Source organism: Ochotona curzoniae, unplaced genomic scaffold (assembly GCF_017591425.1).
Source record: "Ochotona curzoniae isolate NIBS_2020 unplaced genomic scaffold, NIBS_Ocur_1.0 contig_2861, whole genome shotgun sequence".
NCBI lineage: Eukaryota > Metazoa > Chordata > Mammalia > Lagomorpha > Ochotonidae > Ochotona > Ochotona curzoniae.
In genome coordinates this window covers 1,633,218-1,659,586 of record NW_024465620.1, presented here as the reverse complement: position 1 = coordinate 1,659,586, position 26,369 = coordinate 1,633,218, and the positions used below count along the sequence as shown (strand labels likewise).

Below are 26,369 nucleotides of genomic sequence, written 5' to 3'. Positions count from 1 at the left end.
GGAGCTGCGTCTGGGGCTCGGGACAGGTGGGGGAATCCAAAACTTGAGAGCCTCACTCCCTGCACTGCCAGTCTAAAATATTTCTAAAAGTTCCAGCATGGATAGCAGCAGGAGACACTCCCCCCACTCCCCCACCAACAGGGCACATTATCTTGGGAGACATTTGTTGAGGTTGAACATCTAAAGATCATTTTTATCCTGGAAAATTTTTGAGACTCAGGCTGTCTGGTATGGTAGCCAGGAACTACAAGTTATTGTTTCAGAGTAAATAAAACAAACCACGTCTCAGCTACACTAACAAGATCAAAACCTCAGCTGTTGCACACAAGTGGCTACTGGCTGTCTTCACGGGCAGGGGAAGTCTACAACAGCCCTGTGGTTGCAGAAAGCTAGTGTTCTAGAAAGTTCTAGAACCTTGGAGACAGGTGGCAACTGCTACAAACCCTGCTTGTCCAATGACCCCCTCAAACACACATCAGAGAGACCATGTGGCTGGAAGGAAAGAGGTGGGCAGAATGGGACAGCACAAGCAGCCATCTGGTCAAATTCTCAGTTCTAGAAAGTTCCCCGGGGAGTGGGCTGCAACATGCAAATCCCCTGAATCCAACCTGGGGATGGCAGACACCAGCTCTGAGACCAGGGGGAAAGCAGGGGTAACACGAGCATTCACTAAGCAAGCACATAGCAGCTTTCACTCTGGACCCCCAAACCTGCCTACTGTTTACCACCCTGGGGCCAGAAACCACCTCCGCAGCCTGCCTGGTAAACCCCACACAGCAGGCCAATGACAGCTGTCACCAGTTGACACTCCCCCTACTGTTGGCCCCTCAACGTCTGGAGTGTTCCATTCCCCCCCAGCCCCTGCTTCCGGGACCCCAGGGCTCCATCCTGCCCCAAATCCCAGGGTGTCCTTCTGTTTTCCAGATTAGAGTCCAGCTGAGTCAGGCACTCCCTTGCAGGTCACATGACCCCAGAATCCTTGGCCTGCATTCAACCTCCCTCCCTCGGAGGGAGTGAAGCTCTGAAGTACTGGTGTCCCACGTTCACCTCCCTTCCCTCCCCCCTACAGCCTCAGGACCCCAGGGCTGGAAGGAGGGCCTTGAGGCCCCAGCCACCATCTGATCCCCCAGCTGGGTGGGAGTCCTTCCCAGGGCTCCACTAACAACTTGCCCAGCACAAAGCCCTGCAGCACCCCAGCACAGCCAGGAAGGAACCCCTGCTTGCCTGTAGGACCACGAGGAGCTCAGTGAGCTTGTCACCCCCAGCTCCCTGCCCCAGGATGTGGGGATCAAGGACAGGTCGGCTCGCTGCCTTGGGCATGTCTGCGCACACGCCAGGCCGGGGCTATAGGCTCCCAGCGACCCTGAGCTCTGTCCCAGCTCTGACCCCTGCTCTTCCTCTCCCTCCCATCTCTCCCGTCCATGTTTTGAACCCCACTCAGGGCCTCCTCTGCTCAAGGGGAGGTTGGTGCCTGCCATGCACTTGGAAGCCCTCCCCATCTTCCCATGCCCATTTCACAGATGACAAAGCCGAGGATGGGGGCTGCCACCCAGGTCACCCGCCTGGGATCCAGTGAGGCAGGTGGATTACCAAGGCTCAGACCGAGGACACCGAGGGCCCATCCTGTGCCCCCTGAACTCAGTGGTCCCCTAAGAAGTTCTTGGTCCCCCCTCCCCGCTGTGAAAACCATCAGAGCTCTCTGCCCTGGCCTCTGCTGAGCCAGGGCTGCAAGGCTTTGTACAACACACAAGCTCTGGAACAATGTGGGTTCTAGAACGGCTCCACCCCACCCACTGACCAGCAGCGGCCCAGCAGTCAGGAACGCAGGAAAGCTACAACCCCGCCCTCCCATGCTTGTTAGAAGCCTCTCAGGATTTCTAACACAAAGCAGGTTTTGCCACCGTCCACCTTGGTGAGGGCAGCCTGAGGGCCTACGCTTCCGTGGACCGGACCACCCTTGGAACGGCAACACCGCTGAACTACAATGCACTTGGGCCAGTGTGGTGGTGCAGTGTACCAAGCCGGCACTTGTGGCGATGGCAGCCGGTATCGGAGCACTGGTCCCAGTCCTGGCTGCTCCCACTTCCCATCCAGCTCCCTGGGAATGCTCATGGCAAGGTGGTGGAACAAAGTCCCTGTGCTTGGGCTCCTGCCACCGGCAGCCCACCCAGCAGCGGTGGAAGAAAAGACACTCCAGCCAGCGGTAAAGTGTTTGCCATTGGGTTTTTGTTTGGCTGGTTGTGTGTACACAGTGTATACAAGTTGAGTTGTACAGAAGCCCAAGAGAGAGCAAGAGACACAGGGTGGCAGGGGGAGGTGGGAGGGCAGGAAGGGGGCCGGGGAGGCGCGCTGGGGAGGGGGAGACCAATAAAAAATAGAACCACATCCAGACGACAGGAAGCCGGGGAGGGGTGTGGGGGGGCACAGAGCGGACACAGACAGACTGCCGTAGAAAAGGAGTGGGAGAAGGAGGCAGAGAGCGCGGGGACCCTCCACCCACTTTGTCCCCACAACCCCCGCCCCAGGTCTGTACAATAAATAAGATTAAAAATAATTAACAAGATGCGTTTCCCCCTCCCGCCCGACGCCGGATGCCCAGGGGGAAGGGAATGGCCTTTTGCAAAGATCTTGGCCTGTAAGGAGGGTGGGGGGAGCTTGGGGCGTACCCCCCCAGCTCTGGGAAGCCGCCCCGCACCCCCTCAACCATACATAGACTTTTCCTATACATTATGTACAAGGCAGAGGGGACAGGGGGCTCTGTGGCCACGGGGGAGGGGTGGGCAATCAGGGCCAGGGAGGGGTGAGGTGTGGGGGCAGAGGGAACCGTTACTAAATAGACATTTATACATATATATAAATAATTTCTCTGTACACCGGAACAGTGGGAGGAAACGGGAAAGAGCGGCTAGGGCTTGGTGGGGGGAGGGGCTTGGAAGAGCAGGGAGTCGAACTTTGAACCCTGCCCTAGGGGTCAGCCTGGACACACCCTGATCAACGACCCCCTACCCCCAGCACCTGGAGCCCAGGGGACAGCTCCCGCGGAGGCAGCTCTGCCCCAGTGCTCGGTTCTTGGAGGGGGCGCCCCAGGGAGGGACAGTCACCCGCAGCGGCTGTGGGCCTGTGCTTGAGCCAGCAAGTCGCTGAAGGAATCGAAGAGCTGCTCCAGCCACGGCTGGTTGCGCATGCACTGCTGCACCACCTCCTCCTGGCCCAGGTCCTCGGCGCCGCCCTCGATGGCCAAGGTCTGCAGGGGGGGAACGAGAGGGGGCCCTCAGGAGCCAGGGTCTGCGGGGGGAGAGCGAGGAGGGGACACAACAGGCTCGGGGAGCCCCAGGAAGGAGAGAGAGAGCTGAGGAAGCGGATATGTCAGGTCCGAAACCCCGGGTAGAGGGTGGGATGCCCAGCAGGGGCTCACCTGGTCGCGGCAGCGAAGGAAGGTGTGGTACTTGTAGTGGTGGAGTGAATGGTAGAGAGTGTAATATCCCGACTTCTCCAGCTCCACTTTGAACTCCTGGGTGGGTGCAGCGGGGAGGCCTCAGCCCCTCTGGCCTGGAGCGGGGCTGCCCTCTCCCTCGCCCGGGCCCCGCCCCTACCTGGGCGCGCACGCCGCTCCTCTTGACTTTGCTGAGCGTCTTGCGGTTGTAGGGCTCCCCAGCTGGCCGCAGCCGCACGGCGCCCTCCTCGGGGGAGCCCTCCGCGCTCTGCTCCACCTGCAGCTGGGGGAACGTGTGCAGGGCGTCCTGTGGTGGCAAGCCGAGAGCGGTCAGAGAGAGCAGCCTGGGGCTGCTGGCGGGTGACCTTCACACACCAGGCAGGCCTCTGGCGCACACCAAGTTCCACCCAGCACCTGCTTAACCACTGGTCACAGAATGCTCTGGGGGAGCTCAACCGTCTACCCAGCATCCTTTGAAGCAGGCAGCCTAAACACTTTATCCCCAAATCTTCTGCGATTCCAACATTCTGTCCAGAAATCTGGAGACCAGAATCCTATCCGAGAATCCTCACTCCCAATCTAACAACCCAATTCGCGAAATTTCCCTGCCAGCCAAAATCCTAGGACAGCATTTTCAGCACCAGGCCCAAATAGCCAAATCAAATTCTTGCAGAGTATTTCCGGCCCATCCCGGGGCCAGAAATGGTGGTACACCAGGTTAAGCCACTATTTGCAGCACCAGAATAAATCCTCAACGGCTAGGACACTCGGGAAACTGCAGTCACAGCCACACATTAGCCCCGGGGCCCACCCCGTTCAGCACCTGCAGGGCTGGGCTCAGCGACAGCCGCTTTAGGACTTTTTTCTTGTGCTCATTCAGGAGGCCATCGATCTTCCGCATGGGCGGCAGGTACAGCTCATCTAAAGGTGAGGGCAGGGTCAGGAGGTCAGGAGGCCCACCACACACTGGATCCGCAGCAGGCAGCAGCACTGGGGCCTCAGATCCCTCCGTCACACCCAGGGGTCCAGCCCCTCCTCCCTCACACCAGGGGTCCAGCCCAGCCCCTCCTCCCTCACACCAGGGGTCCAGCCCAGCCCCTCCTCCCTCACACCAGGGGTCCAGCCCAGACCCTCCTCCCTCACACCCAGGGGTCCAGCCCAGCCCCTCCTCCCTCACACCAGGGGTCCAGCCCAGACCCTCCTCCCTCACACCAGGGGTCCAGCCCAGACCCTCCTCCCTCACACCCAGGGGTCCAGCCCAGCCCCTCCTCCCTCACACCCAAGGATGCAGCCCAGTCCCTCCTCCCTCGACCTGGGGTCCAGCCCAGCCCCTCCTCCCTCACACCCAGGGGTCCAGCCCCTCCTCCCTCACACCCAGGGGCCCAGCCCAGCCCCTCCCCAGGTCCCAGCTCACCATGTGTGTCCTCCAGGGCCTGGATCATGTCTGGGTCGAGTGCCGTGCTCACCAGCATCTCCACATAGCTCCGGTACATCTCCCGCATGGCCCGTGTCTTCAGCAGGCGCCCCGGGACCGCCCGCTCTAAGGGCACAAAGGGAGTGAGTGCAGTCATTCCAACATCCTGTGGGGCTGACACTGTCCCAAACACCAGAGACCAGTAGACCCATGTGAGGCATGCCCTGCTGGTGGGATGCCCAGCCAGGTCCCAAGGGCAGCACCGGACGCTGTGGGCACAGTGCATAAGCTTGTTCAGGGTCACAGGGCAGCTCACTCTGCAGTGACAACGCACAGCGAGTCCAGCCCCAGGAACATCAAACCAGGCGGCACAGCGAAGTCTAGCGGCTAAGACACATCCCACGTGCAAGTGCCCAGGTTCCGGTCCCAGCTCCAGCTTCCAGCTGTCACAGACACTGGGGGCAAGGGCTGAGGGCAGTGACGGGGGTCCTGCCACCCACATGGGAGGCCTGGCTGGCATCCCCAGCACTAGGTATTGAGGGCATTCAGGGCACAGACCAGCAGATGGCCGTTCTCTCTCTCCGCTCTCTCTGTCCATGTCAAATGAAAGAAAATCTTTCTTTTTTTTTAATTAAAAGGCAGCAGCTGGAGTGGGCAATGTGCCTCAGCAGGATAAGCCACTAATCGGATGCACAGATCCCATATCCAAATGCCTGGGATCAAGTTTCACCTCCGCCTTCCAATCCACCTTCCTGCTAACTCGCCTGGGAAGGCTGCAGGTGCTGGCACTGAGGTCTGGATTACGGCCACCTACACAGGCAACCCAGATGGGTTCCTTTAGCCAGGCCAAACTAGCAGTTGTTGGAGCGTGAACCATGTGAGTGGAGCATCCATTTCTCTCCCTCTCTGTCTCGCCCATAAGTAAATAAATAAAACAATGAAAGTAAAAGCAGCTATAGGGCACAAAGGAAAGAGTCAAGTCTATTTCCCCAAACAGTGGAGCAACCAGAACAGGAAGGGCACGACAAAGGGAGGTGATCAAAACTAAGACTTCATAGCAGGAAGCCTGCAACAGTGGGTTCCTCTGGGTTCTAGGAAGTTCTGGAACAGCGATAACCCTGGAGGAGCTGGCCAAAGGCTACAAAATATCCCTCTGGGCTGGTACTGGGATACAGCACGTGGTGGAAGCATCACCTACAGAATCCAATCTGGTCACACCTGCTCCACTTCTGATCCAGCTCCCTGCAAATCCTCTTGGGAAACAGCAGAAGATGGCCAAAGTACTAGAACGCTTGCACCCACATGGGGGTCCAGAGGAAGCTCCGGCTCGTGGCTTTGGACTGGCGCAACTGTTGCAGCCATTTGGGGAGTGAACCAGCAAATAGATCTCTTTCTCTCTGTGAATCTGCATTTTTAAAATTTTATTTTATATTTGTGTTAAGATTTATTTAGAAAGAGACACTGAAAGATCTTCCATCTGTTGTGTCATTCCCCAAGTAGCTGCAATGGCTGGTGCTGAGCCAATCCAAAGTGAGGCAGGAGCCAGGGGCTTCTTCTGGATCTCCCATGCAAGTGCAGAGTACCAAAGGCTTTGGGCTGTCCTCTACTGCTTGCCCAGGCCACCAGGAGGGAACAGGATGGGAAGTGCAGCAGCTGGCATTAGAAGAGGCGCCCATATGAGATACTGCTATTTACAAATTGAGAATGTAGCCATTGAGCAATCGTGCCAGGCCCCCAGAATCAACCTACAGGTCAACACTGGTGGTGCAGCAGGTGTAACTGCAGTCTGAGACACCTGCAACTCATAGGAATGCTGGTTTGAGTCCTGGCTGCTCCACTGCCCACCCAGTTATCAGCTCATGTGCCTGGGAGACCCAGAACAGGCTCCTGGTTCCTGGCTTCAGATTGGCTCAGCTCCAGCCATCTCAAGCATTTGGGGAGTGAACCATCACAAGCAGATGGAAGATATTTGTCGCTTCTTCTCTCTGTAAAATTGCCTTTCCACGTTAATAAATAAATCATGTTAAAAAAAAAAAAAGTTGTGCCCAGCATGGTAGCCTAATGGTTAAGGTCTTCGCCTGGCACGTGCTGGGTTCCCACATGGGTGCTGGTTCTAATTCCAACAGCACTGCTTCCCCTCCAGCTCCCTGCCTGTGGCCTGGGAAAGCGGTGGAGGACGACCCAAAGCCTTGGAACCCTGCACCCGTGTGGGAGACCCGGAGAAGGCATCTGGATCCTGGCTTCAGATCAGCACAGCTCTGGCCGTTGCGGCCGCTTGGGGAGTGAAATATCAGATGGAAGATCTTCCTCTCTGTATATCTGACTTTCCAATAGAAACACTAAAATAAATCTTTTTTTAAAGAGGAAAAAAGTTACACATGGAGAGTGATCAGTAGCCTGTTCTATGGACAAGGTCATCGGGCACCAAGCACCACAGCGAGGTCATACATCACAGCACCACTTCTGGGACCAGGGCACCATCTCCAGCCATTGGGAGGCCTGGGCACAGCTCCATCTGGGGCTGGGAAGGTGCCTATAGTCATGGGTGTCTCAATTTTCCCATCTGGACGCAAGGACAGTAACTCGTGCCCACCGCCGGGAATGGTTATGACAATGAAGTACAGCAACACAGGACACTGTCCCCATGGGACAGCCTGCAGCCAGGGACCCCATGACCCTGTACTGCAGCTGATGCCTGTAATCCACACATTTCATGGCATCCCAAACGGAGTGAGGCTACCTGGTACCCTGGGCCTGGTGCCACCGCTCCACCCCCGAGCTGTCCACCCAGCTCCTTCCCCGCACCACCCCGGCTGGTCTGCCTGGAGCCTCACCGTCTTCGCTGGGGGCTCCTGGGGATGACTCGGAGTCCGAGGAGCTGCCTGCGGGGCCCCCACCTGCTGCAGCATTGCCCGCCACCTCCTTCAGCCACTTCTTCCTCTTCTTAGGGGGTGGTTCAGCCTTGACCTTGGGCAGCCGAGCCTTGGGCAGGCGGGAAGTGGCGGGCTGGGCTGTGGTGAGGCTCCGCTCAGGCCGCGCCTGCCGGCCACCACCACCACCACCACTGCCGCTGCCACCACTGCTGCCTCCCCTCAGTGGCCGCTCAGTGCGGGTCACCCTCTCCTTGTCCTTCTCCTTGTCCGCAGGCCGTGGTGGGGACGGCTTCTCCGGAGCTGGGGGCTCAGGCACAGCCATCTCTGGCGTTGGCTCCGGAGGCTTCTCCAACGTGGACGTGGCCTTCTCGGGAGTTTCAGGCTTAGGGGGTGGGGCTGGGGCTTTGGGGGGCGGGGCAGAGCTGCTGGCAGCAGGTGCAGGGCCCTTGGCCTGCCCAGAGCGTCTGAACAGGAAAAACGATAGTCAGTGACTGGAAGCATCCCAGGGTCTCCCCCGGGACCCTCCCTCCTGGTGCCATCTGCTGACAGTGTTTCCAGCAATCACCATCCTCCACAGTAGGTACCTGACTGGCATGGGGGGCCGGTGCCATGGTTTCCGGGAACAGACACGCACGTAGTCCTTCTTGTTGACGTTTTCCAGGAACTTGACGTACAGACGCTGGTACCGGTTTTTTGCATCCCCAAAGTATCCCAAATACTGAGGAGTCCGGGAGGAAGGGGCACGTGAGGAAGCTTGGCAGCCCGACCCTGACTCCCACCCCTTGTCCCCCTCCTCTCCATGGCCTTACGTTACTGGTGGCACAAAACTGTCGCTGGCCATCCTTGATCTCCGGGGTGAACTTCTGCAGGAGGGCCTTCTGCACGCGCCAGATGGGTGGGGGCTCACGTCCAGTCTGGAGCGCCAGCTGTGGGAGTGGAGGCCAGCAATGGTGTCTGCACCTCTTCCCCCGTGCCCATGTCCCTCCCTGCCCCTGGGCCTGCGACCGTTCTTCACCATCCTCTTAAACACCAAGTTTCTGTTCCAGCATTGTAGCGCAGCAGGTTAAAGGTTAACCTGCCAGCTGTGACACTCGCATCCTGTGTAAGCACGGGTGCCGGTTCGAATCCCGGCTTCTATAGTTCCCTCCAGATTTCTGCTGATGTTCCGGGGAAAGCAGCAGAGGGTGGCTCAAGTTCTTGGGTCCCTACACCCACGTGGGAGAACCAGATACAGCTCCTGGCTTCAGCCTGGCCCAGCACTGACTGTTTAGGACACATGGGGAATGAATCACAGAATGGAAGATCTCTCTCTGCTTTTCATATTAATAACTGTTAAAGAAAACAAGCACCACCCATCTGTTGACAAACACCCTCGGGTATTTGTAATGTGGCCTTGTCTCTCTGCGGCCTGTACACATTCGATGTGTTTATTTGGGAGGTAGAGTGGTAAAGAGAGGGAGAGGGAAATACAGACAGATTGTGCATTCCCCAATGGCCACAACAGCCAGGGCTGGACCATGCCAAGTCCAGGAGCTCAGAGCCCCAGCACTTGGGCCATCTTCCCTTGCTTTCTTGGCTGTACCAGCAGGGAGCTGGATTAGAAGTGGAGCAGCCAGGATTCCAGCGGGCACTCACATGGCATGCCGGCATCACAAATGGTGTCTAAATACTCTGCCACAAGCTGCCCCTAGTTCCTTTTAAAAGCTGGCAGGTGGTCACCCACGCGTCCTGTTGAGGCTGGTTGTTCCCATGCCACAGCTGCACCATGTGATCTGGCAACAAGATCTGGCAGGTGCAAGCAAGGGGGCGGGTGCGGTAGCAAGACAGTCCCCATGCCAAGGCCCGAATCCTTTGGTCCCCCTGGATTCTTACATGAAAATTGAACCACCGAGGTTATGGGACTGAGGCTTAGCCTCTGTGGGGAGATCAATTAGGTCTGGAGCCCGTGGGGACCTTATAAAGTCTCCACTGGCTTGGTGTATCAATTAAAATGTATTTTTAGGACGTAGCACAGGGTCTCAATTGGCTAGTCATCCCCTTGCAAGCGCCGGATCCCACATGGCTGCCAGCTCATGTTCTGGTTGCTCCACTTCCCATCCAACTTCCCACTGATGCCCTAGGAAAATAACGGAGGATGGCTCAAAGCCTTGGGAACCTGCATCCAAATGAGAAACCAGGAAACAGCTCCCGGCTTTGGATCAGCTCAGCTCTGACTGTTGCGGCAACTTGAGAAGAGAATAGAAGATCTTTTATCTCTGTCTCTCCTTCGTTCTGTAAATTTTCCTTTCCAATAAAAATAAAATAATCTTAGGCCTGGCAAGGTAGCCTAACAGCTAAGGTCCTCTCCTTGCAAATAACAGGATACCATAGCCCCGCCTCACATCCAACTCCCAGCCTATGGCATAGGAAGGCAGTCAAGGACAGCCCCAAGGCCCTGGGACCCTACACCTGTGTGGGAGACCCAGAAGAAGCTCCTGGCTCTTGGATCGGCTCCACTCCGGCCGTTGCAGCCACTTGTGGAGTGAATCAGTACAAAGAAGATCTTCCTCTCTGTCTCTCCTTCTCTCCAACCAGCACTCACATGGGATCCTGTGGCATGCAAGGTGAGGACTTTAGCCACTATGCTACCATGCTAGACCCAAAAAACTTTTTTTTAAACTTATTTGATAGGGGCCTGGCGTGATAGCCTAGCGGTTAAAGTCCTCACCTTAAACGTGCCGGGATCCCATATGGTGGCCAGTTCTAATCCCAGCGGCTCCACTTCCCATCCAGCTCCCTGTTTGTGGCCCGGGAAAGCAGTCAGGGAAGACCCTTCACCCGCGTGGGAGACCCTGAAGAGGCTCCTGAGTTCGGATTGGCTCAGCTCCAGCCACTGTGGCCGGCTGCTTGGGGAGTGAACCATCGGATGGAAGATCTTCTTCTCTGTCTCTACTCTCTGTACATCTGCCTTGCCAATAAAAATAAATAAATCTTGGGCCCAGCGCGGTGGCGCAAGTGGTTAAGGTCCTCGCGTTGCACGCCCGGGATCCCATATGGGCGCCGGTTATAATCCCGGCAGCCCCGCTTCCCTTCCCTTCTAAATAAATCTTTAGAAAAAATAAATCTTAAAAAACAAACAAACTTATTTGATGGGCCTGGCACGGTAGCCTAGTGACTAAAGTACTTGCCTTGCAAGGGCTAGGATTCCATATGGGTGCTGCTTCGTACCCCTGCTGCTCCACTTCCCTTTCAGCTCCCTTTTTGTGGCCTGGGAAAGCAGTAGAGGACGGCCCAAAACCTTGGGCCTTGCATCCATGTGGGAGACCCAGAAGTAACTCTTGGCTTCTGGCTTCAGTTCAGCTCAGCTCCAGCCATTGTGGCTACATGGGGAGTGAACCAGCAGATGGAATAGCTTTGTCTCTCTTTCTCTCTGTAAATCTGCCTTTCCAATTAAAAAAAAAATTTTTTAAACGTGTATTTATTTGAAAGGCAGAGTTACAGAGAGCCATGAGCTATGACCTAGTGGCTAAATTCTCGCCTTGCACATTCTGAGATCCCATATAGGCACCAGTTTGTGTCCCAGCTGCTCCACTTCCCACACAGCCTCCTGCTTGCAACCTGGAAAAGCTGTAGAAAACGGCCCAAACCTGTCATTGATACTGTCTCAACCTAGATGCTTTGAAGAATTGAACATGCATTATTTTTAACATATTTTTTACTCAATACTATGTCAATTAATTCCATAACGTTGTATATTGATGCTGATGTTTTGTTGGGGCTTTTAACTGACCGGAACTTTACTGTGTTAGCTCTACCTTCAGACCAGAGAAGGTCTCCCCAAGAGGCCACTGAACTTATCTGGACAATAAGATGCTGGACTTTATGCTAGGTATATGCTTGCAATGAAGGAATCTCAACTGAACTTGAACTGAGGTTATGCAGCAAGGTGGAGGAATCCACTACGGGGGGAAGGATGTGGGAGGGGTGGGGGGAATCCCCAGTGCCTATAAAACTGTATCACATAATACAATGTTAATAACAATAAAAAAAAAAAAAAGAAAACGGCCCAAAGCCTTGGGACCCTGCACCCACATGGGAGACCCAGAGGAAGCTTCCAGCTTTTGGCTTTGAGTTGGCTTAACTCCAGCTGTTGTGGACACCTGGGGAGTGGACCGGCAGATGGAAGATCTTTGTTTCTCCTTCTCTGTAAATCTGCCTTTCCGATAAAACCAATTAACTCTTTAGAAATAAAAAACAAAAAAATAAAACAAAACAAATAAACAGGGTTATAGAAAGAGAGGCTTCTCCTGCACTGGTTCACTTCTCCCAAGGGCCACAATGGCTGGGGCTCCAGCAGACTGAAGCAAGGAGCTTTTTTCAGCTCTCCCACGTGGGTTTGGGGGCTTCAAGGGTGAAGGGAAAGGTATGTCACCAGACAGAGGCACAAAACATAAGGGGACAGGAAGTGAACAGGCCCTGCTGGCCTCTCCAGACACTGTGACAATTCATTCTGAATCCAGGCTTCCTGGGAGAAGTGATGAGCAGAGAGGACAGTGTATAATGCGCGGAGGGACCACCCAGGGGTGTAGGGAGGGGCAGCTCATGCAGTCTAAGGACACAGCCAAGTGCTCAACAGATGTTCCTTGAATCCACTGGCCGTGCTGTCCTGGGAAAGTACTAGGACCATCAGTAATGTCTGCCACCGGCATAGACTACAACAAGGGGAAGGCTGAATGCCATAGTTTTGGGTATATCTACTATTGGTCTGGGGCAATTTGTTTTTGGACCCTCAATATTTCTCAAGGCTTGGACTAGCCAGCGGTGAGACAATGGTGCAGACAGCACCCTGGCTGCAGTCCTTCCCACAAAGTCCTCCCACTGGGCCGGTCGTCCCAACTGATGACCACGGTAGGGAGATCAATTAGGTCATGACCAAGGTTGCAGGTTGGAGGCCCGAGGCTGGAAAGGTCCATTTGAGACCTCACCCTTGCCCTCTTCCGGAAGCTTCCAAGGCCTCAAATGCAGATTCTCTGGCCCAATACAAAGGAGATTTGTGCCTCAGTTTCCACACACCTTGTCCAGCAGCTCACCCAGGGCCTCTAAGCTCAGTATACAAACCCAGACTGCTTTTTTGTAATGCTCACTCATTCACTTTTCTTTAGAGAGCGAGCAAATCTTTCATCTGCTGGTTTACTTCTTTTTTTTTTTTTTAAAGATTTATTTTTATTATTTTTTTATTGGAAAGGCGGATATACAGAGAGGACAGACAGAGAGGAAGATCTTCCGTCCGATGATTCACTCCCCAAGTGAGCGCAACGGGCCGATACTATGCCGATCCGAAGCCAGGAGCCTCTTCCGGGTCTCCCACACGGGTGCAGGTTCCCAAGGCTTTGGGCCGTCCTCGACTGCTTTCCTGGGCCACAGGCAGGGAGCTGGAAGGGAAGTGGGGCTGCCGGGATTATAACCGGCGCCCATATGGGATCCCAGGCGTGCAAGGCGAGGACCTTTAACCACTTGCGCCACCGCGCCGGGCCCGCTGGTTTACTTCTTAAATGCCCACAGCACCCAGGATTGTTGAAGCTCCGAAGCCAGGGGTTTGTAACGCTATCCAGGTCTCAAGCACTTGAGCCACCACCTGCTGCCTCCCAGGGTGCCCATCGACAGGGAGGAAGGCAGATCCAAAGCAGGGGCAGATGTGGACCTTGGCCCCCGGCACTACAACATGGGGATGTGGCTGTAGGCACCTTAACTCATGTGCCACAAGAGCTACCCCAAGCCCAGACTGTGAAACGTGGGTGCCCCCTCCAAGCTGTGGCTCTCAGAAGCTCTAGGTGAGGCCACTAGAGTACCTTCTCCAGCACTGGGGACCCCCTCATTAGGCCCTCCCACTCTCCTGCTGCCTTTCCAAGGACCCCTCCTACTGACTCGCAGATGGGTCAGACCCCCTTGGTTTCTCTCATCCCCCAAACCACTCTTCCTGTAGGGTCCTACATGACGCCCCAGCATCCCCCTAGCCTGATCTCTCCTCAAGGCCCAAGTCAGTACCCAAGCCCCGCTCTTCCTGTCTCGGCTCATCCGCCCACACCTCATGCCAATCACATCCCCAATCCCTACCCGCAGCCTCTACTACTGAGGGACGCTGCGGCTGATTGGGGAAAGACCTGGCCAATCAGATCCCACCCTGAGAGTCTGAGCAGCAACCAGATCAGACACCTTAGCAACAGGAGGTGGAGAGCTAGGGCACCCACATAGGCATGAGAGCTACAGGGTCCCTGAACACAAGTGAGTCCTATGACAGAAGCCAGGGACCGCATGCCCCCTGCAGCCCCACACCCTTCCTCACTGGCCAGGGGCCATAACAGCACTCACAAAGACACCCATCCATGTGACACCCCAAATCCTACAGGACCTGGCCCCTACCTCCCCCTTCCTGCAAGCCACTCAGATCTATGCATCGCACACCCGCCCCACACTCATGTGATGCCCTCTCTGCTACAGGGCCTTTGCACAAGTTTTTCCCACTGCAGGGTCTGCCATCCTGGTCCTCCAAAACTTTCTCCACCCAGAATCTTCAACGTAACCCAAGAATGGAGTCACCCTTGCCCCTCGTACATCATCGCCATGGAAGCTGCAACAGGGAACAAGCTAGCCCTGCAGTGTCCATGCCCGACTGTGGCGGCCCTGCAAGCCTCTGGAGCCAGACAAGCAGTCAGTGTCGTGGGTATGCTTTCCCAGGGCACAACAGACACGAGGATTCCCAGAGTCAGCACACAAAACCCAATGCCAAATGCCTCAGTGGCTTTCTCTTTTTCCACATGACATATTAAAATGTTCATTTCTCGTGCCAGGGTGATGGCTCAATGGCTAAATTCTCAAGCACACACTGGGATCCAATGTGGGCATTGGCATGTATCCTGGCTGCTCCACATCCCATCTAGCTCCCTGCTTGTAGTCTGGGAAAGTAGCAGAGAATGGCCCAAAGCCTTGGGACCCTGCACCTGTGTGGGAGACCAAGAAGGAACTCCTGGTTCCCTGCTTCAGGTTGACTCATCTCTGGCCATTGTGGCCACTTAGGGAGTGAATCGATGGATGAAAGATCTTCCTCTCTCTGCTTCTCTCTCTCTTTTAAGATTTATTTATTTTTATTGGAGTGTCAGATACACAGAGAGGAGGCAAGACAGAGGAAGATCTCTTGTTGATTCACTCTCCAAGTGACCACAACGGCTGGAGTGGATCTAATCTGAAGGCAGAAGCCTGGAGCCTCTTCCAGGTCTCCTATGCGGGTATAGGATCCCAAGGCTTTGAGCTGTCCTTGAGTGCTTTCCCAGGCCACAGGCAAGGAGCTGGATGGGAAGTGTGGCTACCAGGATTAAAACTAACACCTATATTGGATCCCGAAGCATTCAAGGCAAAGACTTTAGCCACTAGACTACCACACTGGTCCCTCTCTGCTTCTCTCTTTAAATCTGATCTGCTTTTGCAATAAAAACAAAATTGGGGGAAAAAAGTTCACTTCTGAGAGGGGAAGCTGATGGCTCAATAGGCTAATTCTCTGCTTTGTAGTGCAGATACTCATATAAGCACCAGTTCGAGTTCCAGTAGCCCCACTTCCAATGCAGCTCCCTGCTTGTGGCCTGGGAAGGCAGTGGAGCATAGCCCAAAGCCTTGGAACCATGTATCCACATGGGAGACCCAGAAGAAGCTCCTTGCTTCTGGCTTTGGATCAGCTCAGCTTCAGCCCCATTTTAGGAATGAACCAGCAGATGCAAGATCTTTCTGTCTCTCCTTCCTTCTGTAAATCTGTTTTTCCAATAGAAACAAATCTTTAAAATGTTCCTATGTCTCTGCCTGCATCTGTTCCTATCACCCCAAAGCCTGAATTCGTTTGTAGCCCCTTCTACATAAAGCTGCCCAAGCCTGAGGCTCCAGACTGGCCCGAGAGCAGCCAGCAGAATGGCAGTGGCAAAAAGCCACGGGCTACTGTGACAAGTGACCAGCTGCGTGCAAGGGAAACGCTGAGCTGCCCAACTTCACTTGGCAGTACAGCCAGCTGAGGTCCAGTTCATGAGAAGCCAGGATTCGATCCAATCTGCTGAGCACCAAAAGTGGGGCTCAAGACCATGTGGCCAGCCGGCCCCACCTCTGGGCTCCCTGCGTGAGCACTCCACATGTGCACGGGTGGCACGCTCAAGTTGTATTTTAAGCATCTAAATCCTCACCCATCCCTTCCCCTACCCGTGCCAGCTGGGCAGCGGTGTCAGATAGCCCTGGCCTTAGTCCCAGCTCAGCACGGGCCCCGCCAACAGAGTGAACTTCCGCATCTATAATATGGGCGTGGGGGGGTGGCAACAGAGGATCTCCATCCCAGACTCCTGCTGCTGTGGCCTGATGCTAAGTGACCAGCCGGGGTGGCAGCTCCCATGGCTATTGCTGTCCCAGGACAGGCTGGGCCTGGTGCTAAAGGCACAGACTTCTGAGCTGTTAGAGCCCTTTCCTGTGAACTCAGCTCTCTGCCTACGCGCCTGGCAAAGCATCTGAGGATGGCCCAACTGTTTGTGTCCCTGCACCTATGTGGGTGACCCGGAGGAAGCTCTTGGCTCCTGGCTCCAAGTTGGCTTAGCCCCAGCTGTTGTGGCCAATAGGGGAGTGAATCAGCAGGTGGAAGATATTCTCTCTCTCTCTCTGTAGACTTTCAAATAAATAAATAAAATATTTAAAAACAAATAAAGAAATGGGCACATATGATTCCATTCCTCTCTGCTGCACTTTGCCCACAACAAAACAGATGAAGAATGATAACACAGGAAGAAAATACAGCAGGGCCCCCGACATCCCTCCCTCCGTTCAGACCAGAGCATCGTAGAAGTATCCTCACGGATGACTCATTGCTCAGTTTTTCCCACGCACATTTCGGGAGAAACCAAATCCTGGATCGCACAAATAGCGATCACGCACGACTCTGCCTGTGCCTCGTCACCCAGGGTGACTTACAGAGCCCAGCCGTGGGTGCCACCAGCAAGTGCAATGTCCTGCTGACCCCCCACGCACTTGTACTGGGCCCTACCCATGCATCTGATGTTACCCACCCTCAATCGTCAGCCTAGCCCATTGACCCAACACAACTCTGTCCCCTGAGTCGAACACCACACAGATCATACTGCCTGCATAATGGGCAAGATGGTACATTTGACCTAATGAACCAACTCACCAAAATAAGTAAAATTGAATAAATAAATAAACAAACCCACAGATGATGCATAAATGAAAGATGGTGGCTATGTGCCCAGTAACATTTTATTTGCAAAAAACAGGTGGAGGGCTAATTCCCACAGAAGTATAACTGGAAATGGTCAGTCGGATGGATGGTCTGACACTCAACCTTCCCACGTGTTAAGTTCGCCAGCCACCAGCCACTAGGATGGCACAAACAAGGCAGCCTATCTCTGCCAGCTCGCCCCATTGTATCCCTGGCTGGACTGACCCCCATGGTTCGCTACTGTAGCTGCTGCAACAGAGGCTTGGGATACATGTTAACCATCACTGTCAGCGGCTGCCCCACAGCCACCGCCCACAAACAGGGTTCCATGGCTTGCAACACGCAGGTCTCTAAGTGCTAGACCCTTCCAGGGCCTCAACACCTGCGGCCTTCTCAGAATGTATCTTTGAGCAGATACACTTACCCACACATACACCAACAGGCTGCGGGAGGCCCTGCCACCTGCACAGCATCAACCCGCGACCCTACAGCAGGAGCCAGAGGCTGGGACTCACCTTGAGCGATGGGATGTCTTCAGCCCTGATGACGAACTCGTCGCGCTCGCGGAAGATGCCCTCGCCACCGCTCTCGCCGGCCTCCTCGTCCGTCTCCCCGCACACGGCCGCAGTCTCCTGCTTCTTGGCCAGGTGCAGGGGCCGCGCGTCGGGTGGTTCGGGGTCTTCCGGGGACGGTGCAGGGGGCTCCTCGGGAGGGGCGGCAGGTGGGGCTGGGGGCGCCGGAGGTGGTGGTGGTGGAGGTGGTGGCGGCGGCGGCGGGGTCGGGGACGCAGGCATGGCTGGTGGTGGCTGCGGTTGAGGCAGTGCTTGGAGTTGCGGCTGCGGCTGCAGCTGGGGCTGGGGCGGTGGAGGTGGTGGTGGTGGAGGCGGCGAGCTGGCTGCGGGGGCCACCAGGGGTGGCGGTGAGGGTAGGGCTGGCGGTGGGGGTGGCGGCAGCGGAGGAGGCTGAGGCTGAGGCTGAGGCGCAGGAGGCGGGGAGGGTGGCGGCTTCTCCTCCAGCAACGGGGGCTCTGGGGAGAAGCGCAGCATAAGGTCTGGGCACCTTGAGGACCACCCCGGTCCTCAGTCTCCTGCGACCATAACCCCCAGCAACCCTTCTGTCACCTCCACATCCTCCCGCCCCCCATTCCTAATGCTCTTGTACCTGCTGAGTTTTAGTCCCCAGGTCTGGAGCCACCCAGGCCCTGTCCCTGCCGGTTGTCCCTTCCCAACCCCAAAGTCACTTGCCCTCCAGCCCTCGGTCCTCTCCCACTCCCTGACCTGTCCAGCTGTTGATCTAGCTCTCCTTTTGGAACCCAGGGTTCTTCGTCCTCTTTTCTCAGCTGCCTTTGCTCAGCCTTCCCCTTCTCCGACCTCTGAGCCCCCCGCCCCCTGCCAGCACCTGTCCCACCCACCAAATCACCAGCAGCCCTGTCCACTGCCAGATCCATGTAACATGTCACCCAGATTAGGCCAGGTCCCCAGCCTTTCCCCACTGCACCCCAACCACCGTCTCCTCCCCACCCCCGTCTTCCTGTCCCTTGTCACTCACAGCTAACTCCTTAAGAGTTGTTTTGGGACCCAAACTCTCACATTATCACTTACAACCTGCCCTATTTCCCTCCTTACTTCCTGCCACCCGCCCTGGACTTGCTTATTCACATCCATGTGAGTCAAAAAACAATGCACCTGCCCACCAACATTTGTTTGCCCTCTGTCAGAAGCAAGCTGAGTCTGCATCACCTACCATAGGACCCCTTTGCACAGAACATATTGGGCACAGCCATCTCTGGCATTCTCAACCACCGAAAATCTCAACCCCATCTCCCCCAGAGCTCACCGGGCGTGCCGTTGCTGTTGGCATTCGGGAGCCCGGGAAGAGGCGGGGGTCCCGGGACCACAGCTGCATTGGCCAAGGGAGGCCCGTCTGGGGTAGCAGTGTCCTTGGGTCCGGCAAGGGGGGGATCGTCCAGGGCTGAGATGGCGGAGGAAATGCTCTCCTGCAGGTCCCGGTTCTTGGCCACAGAGTCCTCCTCGTCCGAGGAGAAGGAGGGCAGTGTCTCCAGGTTGCGCTTCAGCTCCTCATCCAGTCGCTTGCAGGGCGATGGGCAGCCCAGCCCCAGGCCCTCATTCTCCGCTGCCTCCAGGGCGCCCCCAAGCCCGAAGGCGCTGGTAGGCTGGGGGTGTGGCACAGCAGGGGGGGCGGTGGGCGGCTGGGGCTGCAGGCCTCGGGCTTGCACCGAGGGTGGCACACTCTTGGGGGGACTGAGCGGGGGCGTCAGGCCTGTCTGGTAGAGCGGCGGGTGGCGCTTGCCTGACTTGAGGAAGTCCAGGAAGGAGGCCATGAAACCCGACTTCATCTCCGGCTGCTTTTCCTCCACCTCCTTGATCTTGGCTTCGATCTTCTCCCGCGTCAGGCTGGAGTCCAGACTGTTGTGGTCAGTGCCGGGGATGGTGTCACCCGAGGTAGCTCCCAGCACCTCGCCGGCCTTGGGCACAGATAGCTTGATCTAGATATGGGAGCAGTGCGGAGTTAAGGGCCCAGAAGGTGTGCCTCCCTTCCTCCCAAAATTAAATTCACATTCCCATTCGCGGATGCCTAAAATTTACACCCAGGACCCTCCTGTCTGGTTTGGATCTTCCATCAGCTTTCCCTCTTTGCCCAGTCTGGGGTTGAGCTCCCTAGACACCCCACCCATAGGCAGGTGGGATGCCTGCTCAGCCATTCTTTTAAGATCTAGGACCTAAAAGCCCAAACTGCAGCCAGGCCAAGTGTGATCCTAGCTCCTGGTGAACCCCGCAAGATCAGACCCAAGCCCTCAACCCACCAACACTTTCCTAAGAGTCAGGTGCCCCCAACCCTCACCTTCAGTGGCTTCAAGGGCTCCAACCGGGAACCCCCCGTCTCCTCAGCCTTCCTGCCCCGACCCCGACCCCGGCCCCGGGGCTTCTTGGCTCCTTCGCTGGCTGTGGAGGCTGAAGCTGGCCCAGCGCCACTGGTGGCCATGGGAACCTCCAGGGGACGGATCCGGGGTCTCCCGCGTGGCCGGGGAGGACCATCGCGCTTGGTCTTGGTGGGCTTGCGTCCTCGGCGCCGGGGGCCGTCAGGGCCTGGGTTGGGCGGGCAGAAGTCAATGTCGCCCAGGGACGAGAGGGCTGGCCGAGAGCGGCAGCTGGACACCAGGTCGGGCAGGCGCCGGGGATTGAGGCGGATGTCTGCTGGGACGTCAGCCTTGTCCTCATCTGCCTCAAACTCGTACTCCTGGGCATACAGCTTCTTGGGTGTCTGGAAGGGTGGGTCACGGCGGCGTAGGAGGTGGAAAGAGGATGTTTTGAGCAGCTTCTTTGGCTTAGTCGAGCAGAAGATGGGCGAGGTGAGGCCACCCTTGGGCTCCGAGGCTGGTGGGGGTGGTGGAGGAGGTGGTGGAGGTGGCGGGGGCTGCGGTGGAGCCGCCTGGTGGGGGCCACTCTGTATGAGGCCCAGGGGCTCGGCATTGACCGTGGAGGGCAGCTCCGGGGGCTTGTTGGGGTCCAGGCCCAAGCCTGGAGTCTCAGCCCCGGTTCCAGCTCCCCTACCCGGGCAGTAGGGCCCGTATGGGTCATAGGTGGGGGGACCTGGAGGAGGCCCAGCACCCGCCTTGGGGTCTCCCTCATCCTCAGGTGGCCCTGCTTTGCCATAGTCATCTGCTGCCGCTCCCCCAAACATCTCCTCCATGGTGGGAAAGAAGCTGCGTTCTTCATCCTGGAGCAGCGAGTCGGGGAAGCAGATGGAGGTGAGGGGCACAAAGCGGGGCGCCTTGGTGCCTTGAGGACTTGGGCTCCTGTAGGCGCCTGCTGGGTCCTTGCCCTCTGAAGTGGGTGGGCCCACACCAGTGTCACCAGGCCCTGGGGGCAGCGGCTCTAGGGCACCTAGCAGGTCCTGCATGGCACCTGGCGGCTCCAAGCTCTCATCTGGTCGCAGGCGAGGGCTGGGGGCGGCAGGCTCCAGGCCGTGGCTGCGCAGGTGGGCTTCCAGCTGGAGGGGCATGGGTGGCGGGGGTGGGGGTGGTGGAGGTGGTGGTGGCTGGGGTGCCCCGTCTCGGGTGGCTGGCTCAAGGAGGTGGACACCGACCTTGGGGGCGCTGGAGGAGGGGCTAGGGGCATGGCTGAGGACAGAGGGGAGCAGCTGTGGGGGAGGTGGCGGGAGCACCAGAGGGAGATTGGGACCCCCGGCCTCCAGGAGGAGGCCATGCGGGGTGGGCTGCGTGGGCTGAGCTGAGGGTGGTGGTGGTGGTGGGCTCTTCTGCAAAAATGCCCCCAGCTCCTTGGCACCAGCTCCGTAGTGGACTACCGAGGTGGCCAGCCCCTCGGGGGTCTCGCCGCCCCGCTCAGGACCTTTCTTCTCCTCTTTCAGCCTTCCCAGGCCCAGCTCCAGGGCAGCGGTGGCGCCCTCGTCCAGGCTGGCACTGGTGCGAATGACACTCTGCAGGTGGTACCTCTGCGGGTCTTCCTTAGCCAACTCATAGGGCGTGCCTGGCGGCCCCCTGGCCCCACCACTCCCCCCAAGTCCCTTGGAGGCATCTGCCGACCCGTCCTCGCCCACCAGGCCATCGGCCCCCGAGGTCCGAGGTGGGCTGGGAGCCTGTAGAAGATGCTGGATGAGGAATTCCTCGTCCTCTGTGCGCTCAGCGGGTGGCCCACCAGGGCCCGCCAGCAGCTCTGAGCCATCACCTTTGCCCTTGTAGCCTCCTGCTCCGGTGGCATAGCTGCCGGCCCCTGGGGGCGCTAGGAACGGGGCTGAGGCCAAGACAGAACTCAGGTATTTGCCCGGGGCTCCAGGGGAGCCAACTCCAGGTGGGCGGCCAGTGGCAGGTGGGGACTGGAGCGGGCGGATAATGTGGGATGGGCTGGCCTCATCACCACCGCCCAGGGAGCTGGGTCCCCAGCCACCCCCGTGGCCTGAGAGCGCAGGGGAATGGCCAGTGCTGTAGCTGAGCGAGGGGCTCGCCGTGGGTAGCCCCTGAGAGTGTGCAGCTGGTCCGGGGTACGGCTCTCCCTGTACCCCGTACAGCTGCCCCTGCAGCTGGTCTGGGGAATAGCTCTGACAAGTGGCTAGTCCAGGGGGCGGAGGGCCGCTGGGAGGCTGTGGCGGACCCCCTGAGTAGCCAGGGCCTTTGCTCAAGTCCTGTGCTTGCCCACCTCCAAAACCCTGCCCATAGGCCTGGGGTCCCAGCAGCCCCTGAGGCTGGCCGGGGGAATAGGCCTGGCCCCCAGCTCCACCAGCCCCAGAAGCCTTGCCCGGGGCATAGGCGGCTGCTGGTCCACCCAGGCTCTGGCATTTGGGCGTGGCGGTAGAGCGAGGTGGCGGGGGTCTGGCGGCGCCTCCTGCCGCTGCTCCATAACCACCTTTGCCGGTCTTGTAACCAGGAGACTGAATGATAGGGCGGTAGCCGCCCCCACCGCCTCCCGCCCCACCTCCGCCAGCCGCATCAGGACCGGTGGCTCGGCCAGAAGCCCCGGTGGTAGCTCCGGTGGGTCCGGCCTTGCTGGGTTCGCCAGCGCCCGGGGAGGGCTCTCCCCCACCCAGGGGGCTACAGGCCAGGTTGGCTCGGTGGCCCATGGAGGGGTAGCTGCCGCCACAGCTCAGGTAGTGCTGCAGGGCGTGGGCGGGGGGCGGCGGGGGCTGGGCGCTGGCAGGCCGTTGGTAGTGCTTGATGACCGTATCCTGGCGGGGCAGGGCCCGCTCCGGCGGCGGGGGACCCGGGGCAGCCCCTGAGAAATTGTAGAGCTGGGGGGAGGACTGCTCAGCTGCAGCAGCCGCAGCGGCGGAGGAGGAAGCCAGCAGGTTAAACTGAGTCGGGAGATGGCGGGGAGGTGGAGGTGGGTCTGGGGGGCCAGGGCGGTAAGGAGGTGTCTGTGCTGGACCAAGCCCAGCAGGCCCCAGGACACCACTCCCTGCCAGGCGCTCAAAGCCCAAAGAGGAGGGCACGGTGGGCGCCTGGGAAGGCTTGAGGTGCAGCACGTCGTGAGGGGATAGGAGCCCATTGGCGGGGGGACTGAAAGGAGGGTCCTGTAAGCTGAGGGATGACGGCACCGGGAAAGGGCGGCTACCAAAGGATGCCGGGTGCTGGTAAGCCGACAGGGCCGAGGAGGACGGGAAGGTGCTGGAACCTGGAAGGGCGCCCGAGATGAACAGCTCCGTGGGGCCTGGCGTGTGCATAGCTGGGAGGGTAGGGGCAGAGAAGGCCACTGCCTGGTCAGAACAGACCACCCATCGGCTCCCTTCCTCCGGGGCTCCCCACAAGTGCTTGGGCTTACCTGTCTGCCAGGAGGGACTGCGGAACTGGGAGAGGAGAGAGGAGGCAGAGGGGCCAGGCTGTGGGCCCCGGGACTCCAGGGCTGAGATGAGGTTCATGACGGAGGCGTCGGGCCCTGCCGAGCCCGCATGGTGGAGGCCAGCGTCGAAGAGCCCGGAGAGGCCTGGCCGAGGGACAGGGGCAGAGTCAGCCCAAGTGTGGGCAGGGGCAGGGCTAGGCCCAAAGCAGGGAAGCCCAAAGGGGAGGAAGTAAGCAGAACCGGGCTGACCAGGCAGGGCTACAGGGAAGGGAGAGAGGTGGACAGATGGGACTGGGGTGGGCAGCCCAGGAGGGACGCGGCCAGCAAAGAGGTAGAGTATCGCAGGAGGGGAAGGGAGGAGAGTCAAGGCTTGAGGCAGCAGCTGTAGCTAGGAAGGGGAAATCTCAGAATCCCTGGGCTGCAACCATCGACCAGAGAAAAATTTGGGAAGGAAAGGAATGAAGGAGACCTCCAGGGTACCCAGGGTCAAAGTGCACGGGGGGGGGGGAGAAAGATGGGACCAGAGGAAGGGAGCCAATCAGGAGGAGGGTGCAGGTGTTGTCGGGGAAGGACCAAGGAGACCAGAAGATAGGGTGACCCCAGAGCAGGAACCCAGGTGGGCTGGGAAGAGAGGAGGTGGAATCAAGGGGTTCAGGGACACAGCCAAATGGGCAGGGCCAGGCCTAGGGGTGGACCAATCCATGGCGAGAAGACCCAGAGCCACGGCCAACGAGGAGGGGTGGAACTTTGGGCAGCCAACCAGCTCGGCCGGGAGGCGGGCCCTGGCGGCATGGGGCGGGACACAGGGGCTGTACCTGCCGGGTGGTGGTTGGTGGCATAGCTTTGCAGTGGGTGGGGGGCCGCGTAGGCCTGGCGGTGCAAGATGTCCGTCTCGGGGTGCGATGTCCTGGAGCTGCCATAGACCAAGCTAAGAAGGGAGAAGGGGGACACGTCAGAGGGTCCTCCCCAAGCTGATTCCCTCTGAACAAGATCAGAGAGCTGCTGTGGGATTTGGGGGCGACAGGGAGGCCATCCTCAGGAATTTGGGGTTCTCACTTCAGAGTCCCAGTAGGTCTCACTTCACCAACATGCATACATAGGAAACGTCACAGGAAGTATCCTGAGCCAAAAAGGCAAAAGAAGTGAACTGCCAGGGTCCCACCCTGCCTGTGGGGCCCTCCCTGCACACAGGTGACCAAGGCCGTGGGGGCCACCCCAGGGTGGTGCACATGTACGCCCCCGCCCACCCCCGTCTTGCATAAACGCATAAGAAGCGTAATCTCTGGGATACCTTCATGGGGTAGTTGCAGGATAAGGAGGTAGACTGCACCCCAAAAGGTAGGGGCTGGGAGGTGGGAGAGGGGTGGGGAGAGACAAGCGGTACGTCCCCGGAGTGGAGGTTCAGCAGCAGGGAAGGTGTGTGCAGAGGGGCACCCAGCTCAGCCGGGGACAAGAAGAGATGGAGCAGTGCCAAACCCTGATACACTCGGGGGTCTGCGCAGGACTGCGCTGGGAGGGCCAGGTGTGGGGGCAAGGAAGAGGAGGACTCCCCGGGGTTAGGTAAGGCGGCTTGAGGGCTTGAGGATGGGGAGCAGCCAGGAAGTCAGTGAACACACCGGGAGCCACGCACGCTCAGGCTGAGGTGCACACCCACGCACACCCACGCGGGGAAACCTCTGACTTCTTCCCAGGCATCTGTCCCCCACCAGTGGCCGAGGCGCCAGAGGACACACGCTCCACTCCTCCCCAGTAACTACAGATTCTCCGTCTTGGCGGGTGGGGGAGCTCAAGGGGGCGTGTCCGAAATGCCAGGACCCCCCCCCCCTTATCTTCCACACATACAGAACCCCAGCTTGGAAAGGGGGCGGGGCCCTGGGCCCACTCTGCGCGCGGAATTTCGTGGTTGGGGGGGCAGTGGCGCGGCCTTGCTGGGTCCCGAAACAATAGGACCCGGGAAGGGGGTACGCGGCCCCAGGTCGGCGCCTGGCTTCTCCTTTCCTGCCCACCTTTGCAAGGGCAGAGCCCAGGGTACCGCGGGGGAGGGGTCTGCAGGCCTGGGAATCCAGGGATGGTGGTGGTGGGGGGGAAGTCCAGGCCTCGTTCCGCCGGTTGCCTCCCACCTTCCCGAGACCTCGCTATGCGAATTTGTTGTGCACCCCCACTCCCCCCCGCTCTGCCTGCCCGAGCTGGCTTCAGCAGAGTTTGCAATTTGCAAACTGGGGCGGCGGCGGCAGCGGCGGCGGCGTTACGAACCCCGAGGAGGCCGCTCCCTTGCAAACCAGAGGGAGTTTTGGCGATGCACGCGTCGCCGGGCGGGCCCGGCCCGGCCCGCTCGGGCCCCCACCCCTCGGGCCCTTTCTCCCAAGCCACCCTCAGCTCCTTACCTAGCTTTCGCTGACCTTTCGTAACTCCAACCCGCCCCGGCGCCGAGCGGGTCCCCGAAGCCGGCGCTGGGGTAGTTCCTGTCCATGAATTGGCCGCGGTGGAAATTGGGGGGAGGGGGGAGGGAGGGGGAGGGAGGGGGCGCGCGCGCGCTCCTCCGCCGCCGCTCCCTCCGCTGCTGCTTTTTTTTTTTTTTTTTTCCCTTTTCTCTCTTTCTCTCTTGCTTTTTTTCTTTGCAGGCGCCGAAGGCCCGGGAAGGCCCCGGGCGGGGGAGGGAGGGACTGGGGCGGAGGGGCGGGCAAGAGAGGGGGGTGCAGCGGCTGAGCCAAGGAGGGGGGAAGGGGGTTCCCCCTGGAGGAGGGAAAGGGGGGTGGAGGGACCCCGCTGTCTCCGCCTTTGCCCCGGCGCTTGCAAGAGAGAAGGGGGGGCGCGCGCTCCGGAGGGGGCGTCCCGGGCACCCCGGGGTGGGTGCAGGCGCTGGGTGCTCGCTCTCTCGCCGCCGCCGCCTCCTCCTCCTCCTCCTCGGAGCTCACGGTGCAGCCATCTTTGCACAAGGCGGCTGGGGGAGGGGGAGGGGAAGGGGGGCGGGCGGCGGGGTGTCTGGCTGCGCTCCGCTTCCTCCCACAATCCCGTGCAAATGCAAAAAAAAAAAAAAAAAGAAGAAGAAAAAAAAAAAAAAAAGAAAGCGAGCGCGAGCAAGCGAAAGGGACGGAGCGCCGGC

At 58.5% G+C, this 26,369-nt stretch overlaps 1 protein-coding gene across 2 annotated transcripts; it reads right to left on the bottom strand.

Moving 5' to 3' along the window:
• Positions 1–2,206: 2,206 nt before the first annotated feature.
• Positions 2,207–25,808, bottom strand: PRR12 (proline rich 12). 2 transcript variants are annotated; one of them, XM_040977977.1, is made up of 15 exons: positions 25,651–25,808; positions 24,082–24,194; positions 23,249–23,410; positions 19,818–23,152; positions 18,792–19,461; positions 17,815–17,982; positions 17,471–17,733; positions 8,530–8,646; positions 8,305–8,438; positions 7,682–8,184; positions 4,848–4,973; positions 4,257–4,354; positions 3,594–3,740; positions 3,416–3,511; positions 2,207–3,244 (listed from the first exon to the last, which is right to left on the bottom strand). In XM_040977977.1, exons 1-15 carry the CDS (start codon positions 25,734–25,736, stop codon positions 3,098–3,100), a joined length of 6,165 nt encoding a protein of 2,054 aa, XP_040833911.1. In that variant the 5' UTR covers positions 25,737–25,808; the 3' UTR covers positions 2,207–3,097. The 2 variants fall into 2 exon arrangements, with proteins under 2 accessions (XP_040833911.1, XP_040833910.1); XM_040977976.1 differs by having other exon boundaries at positions 17,471–17,982.
• Between the last annotated feature and the right edge of the window lie 561 nt (positions 25,809–26,369).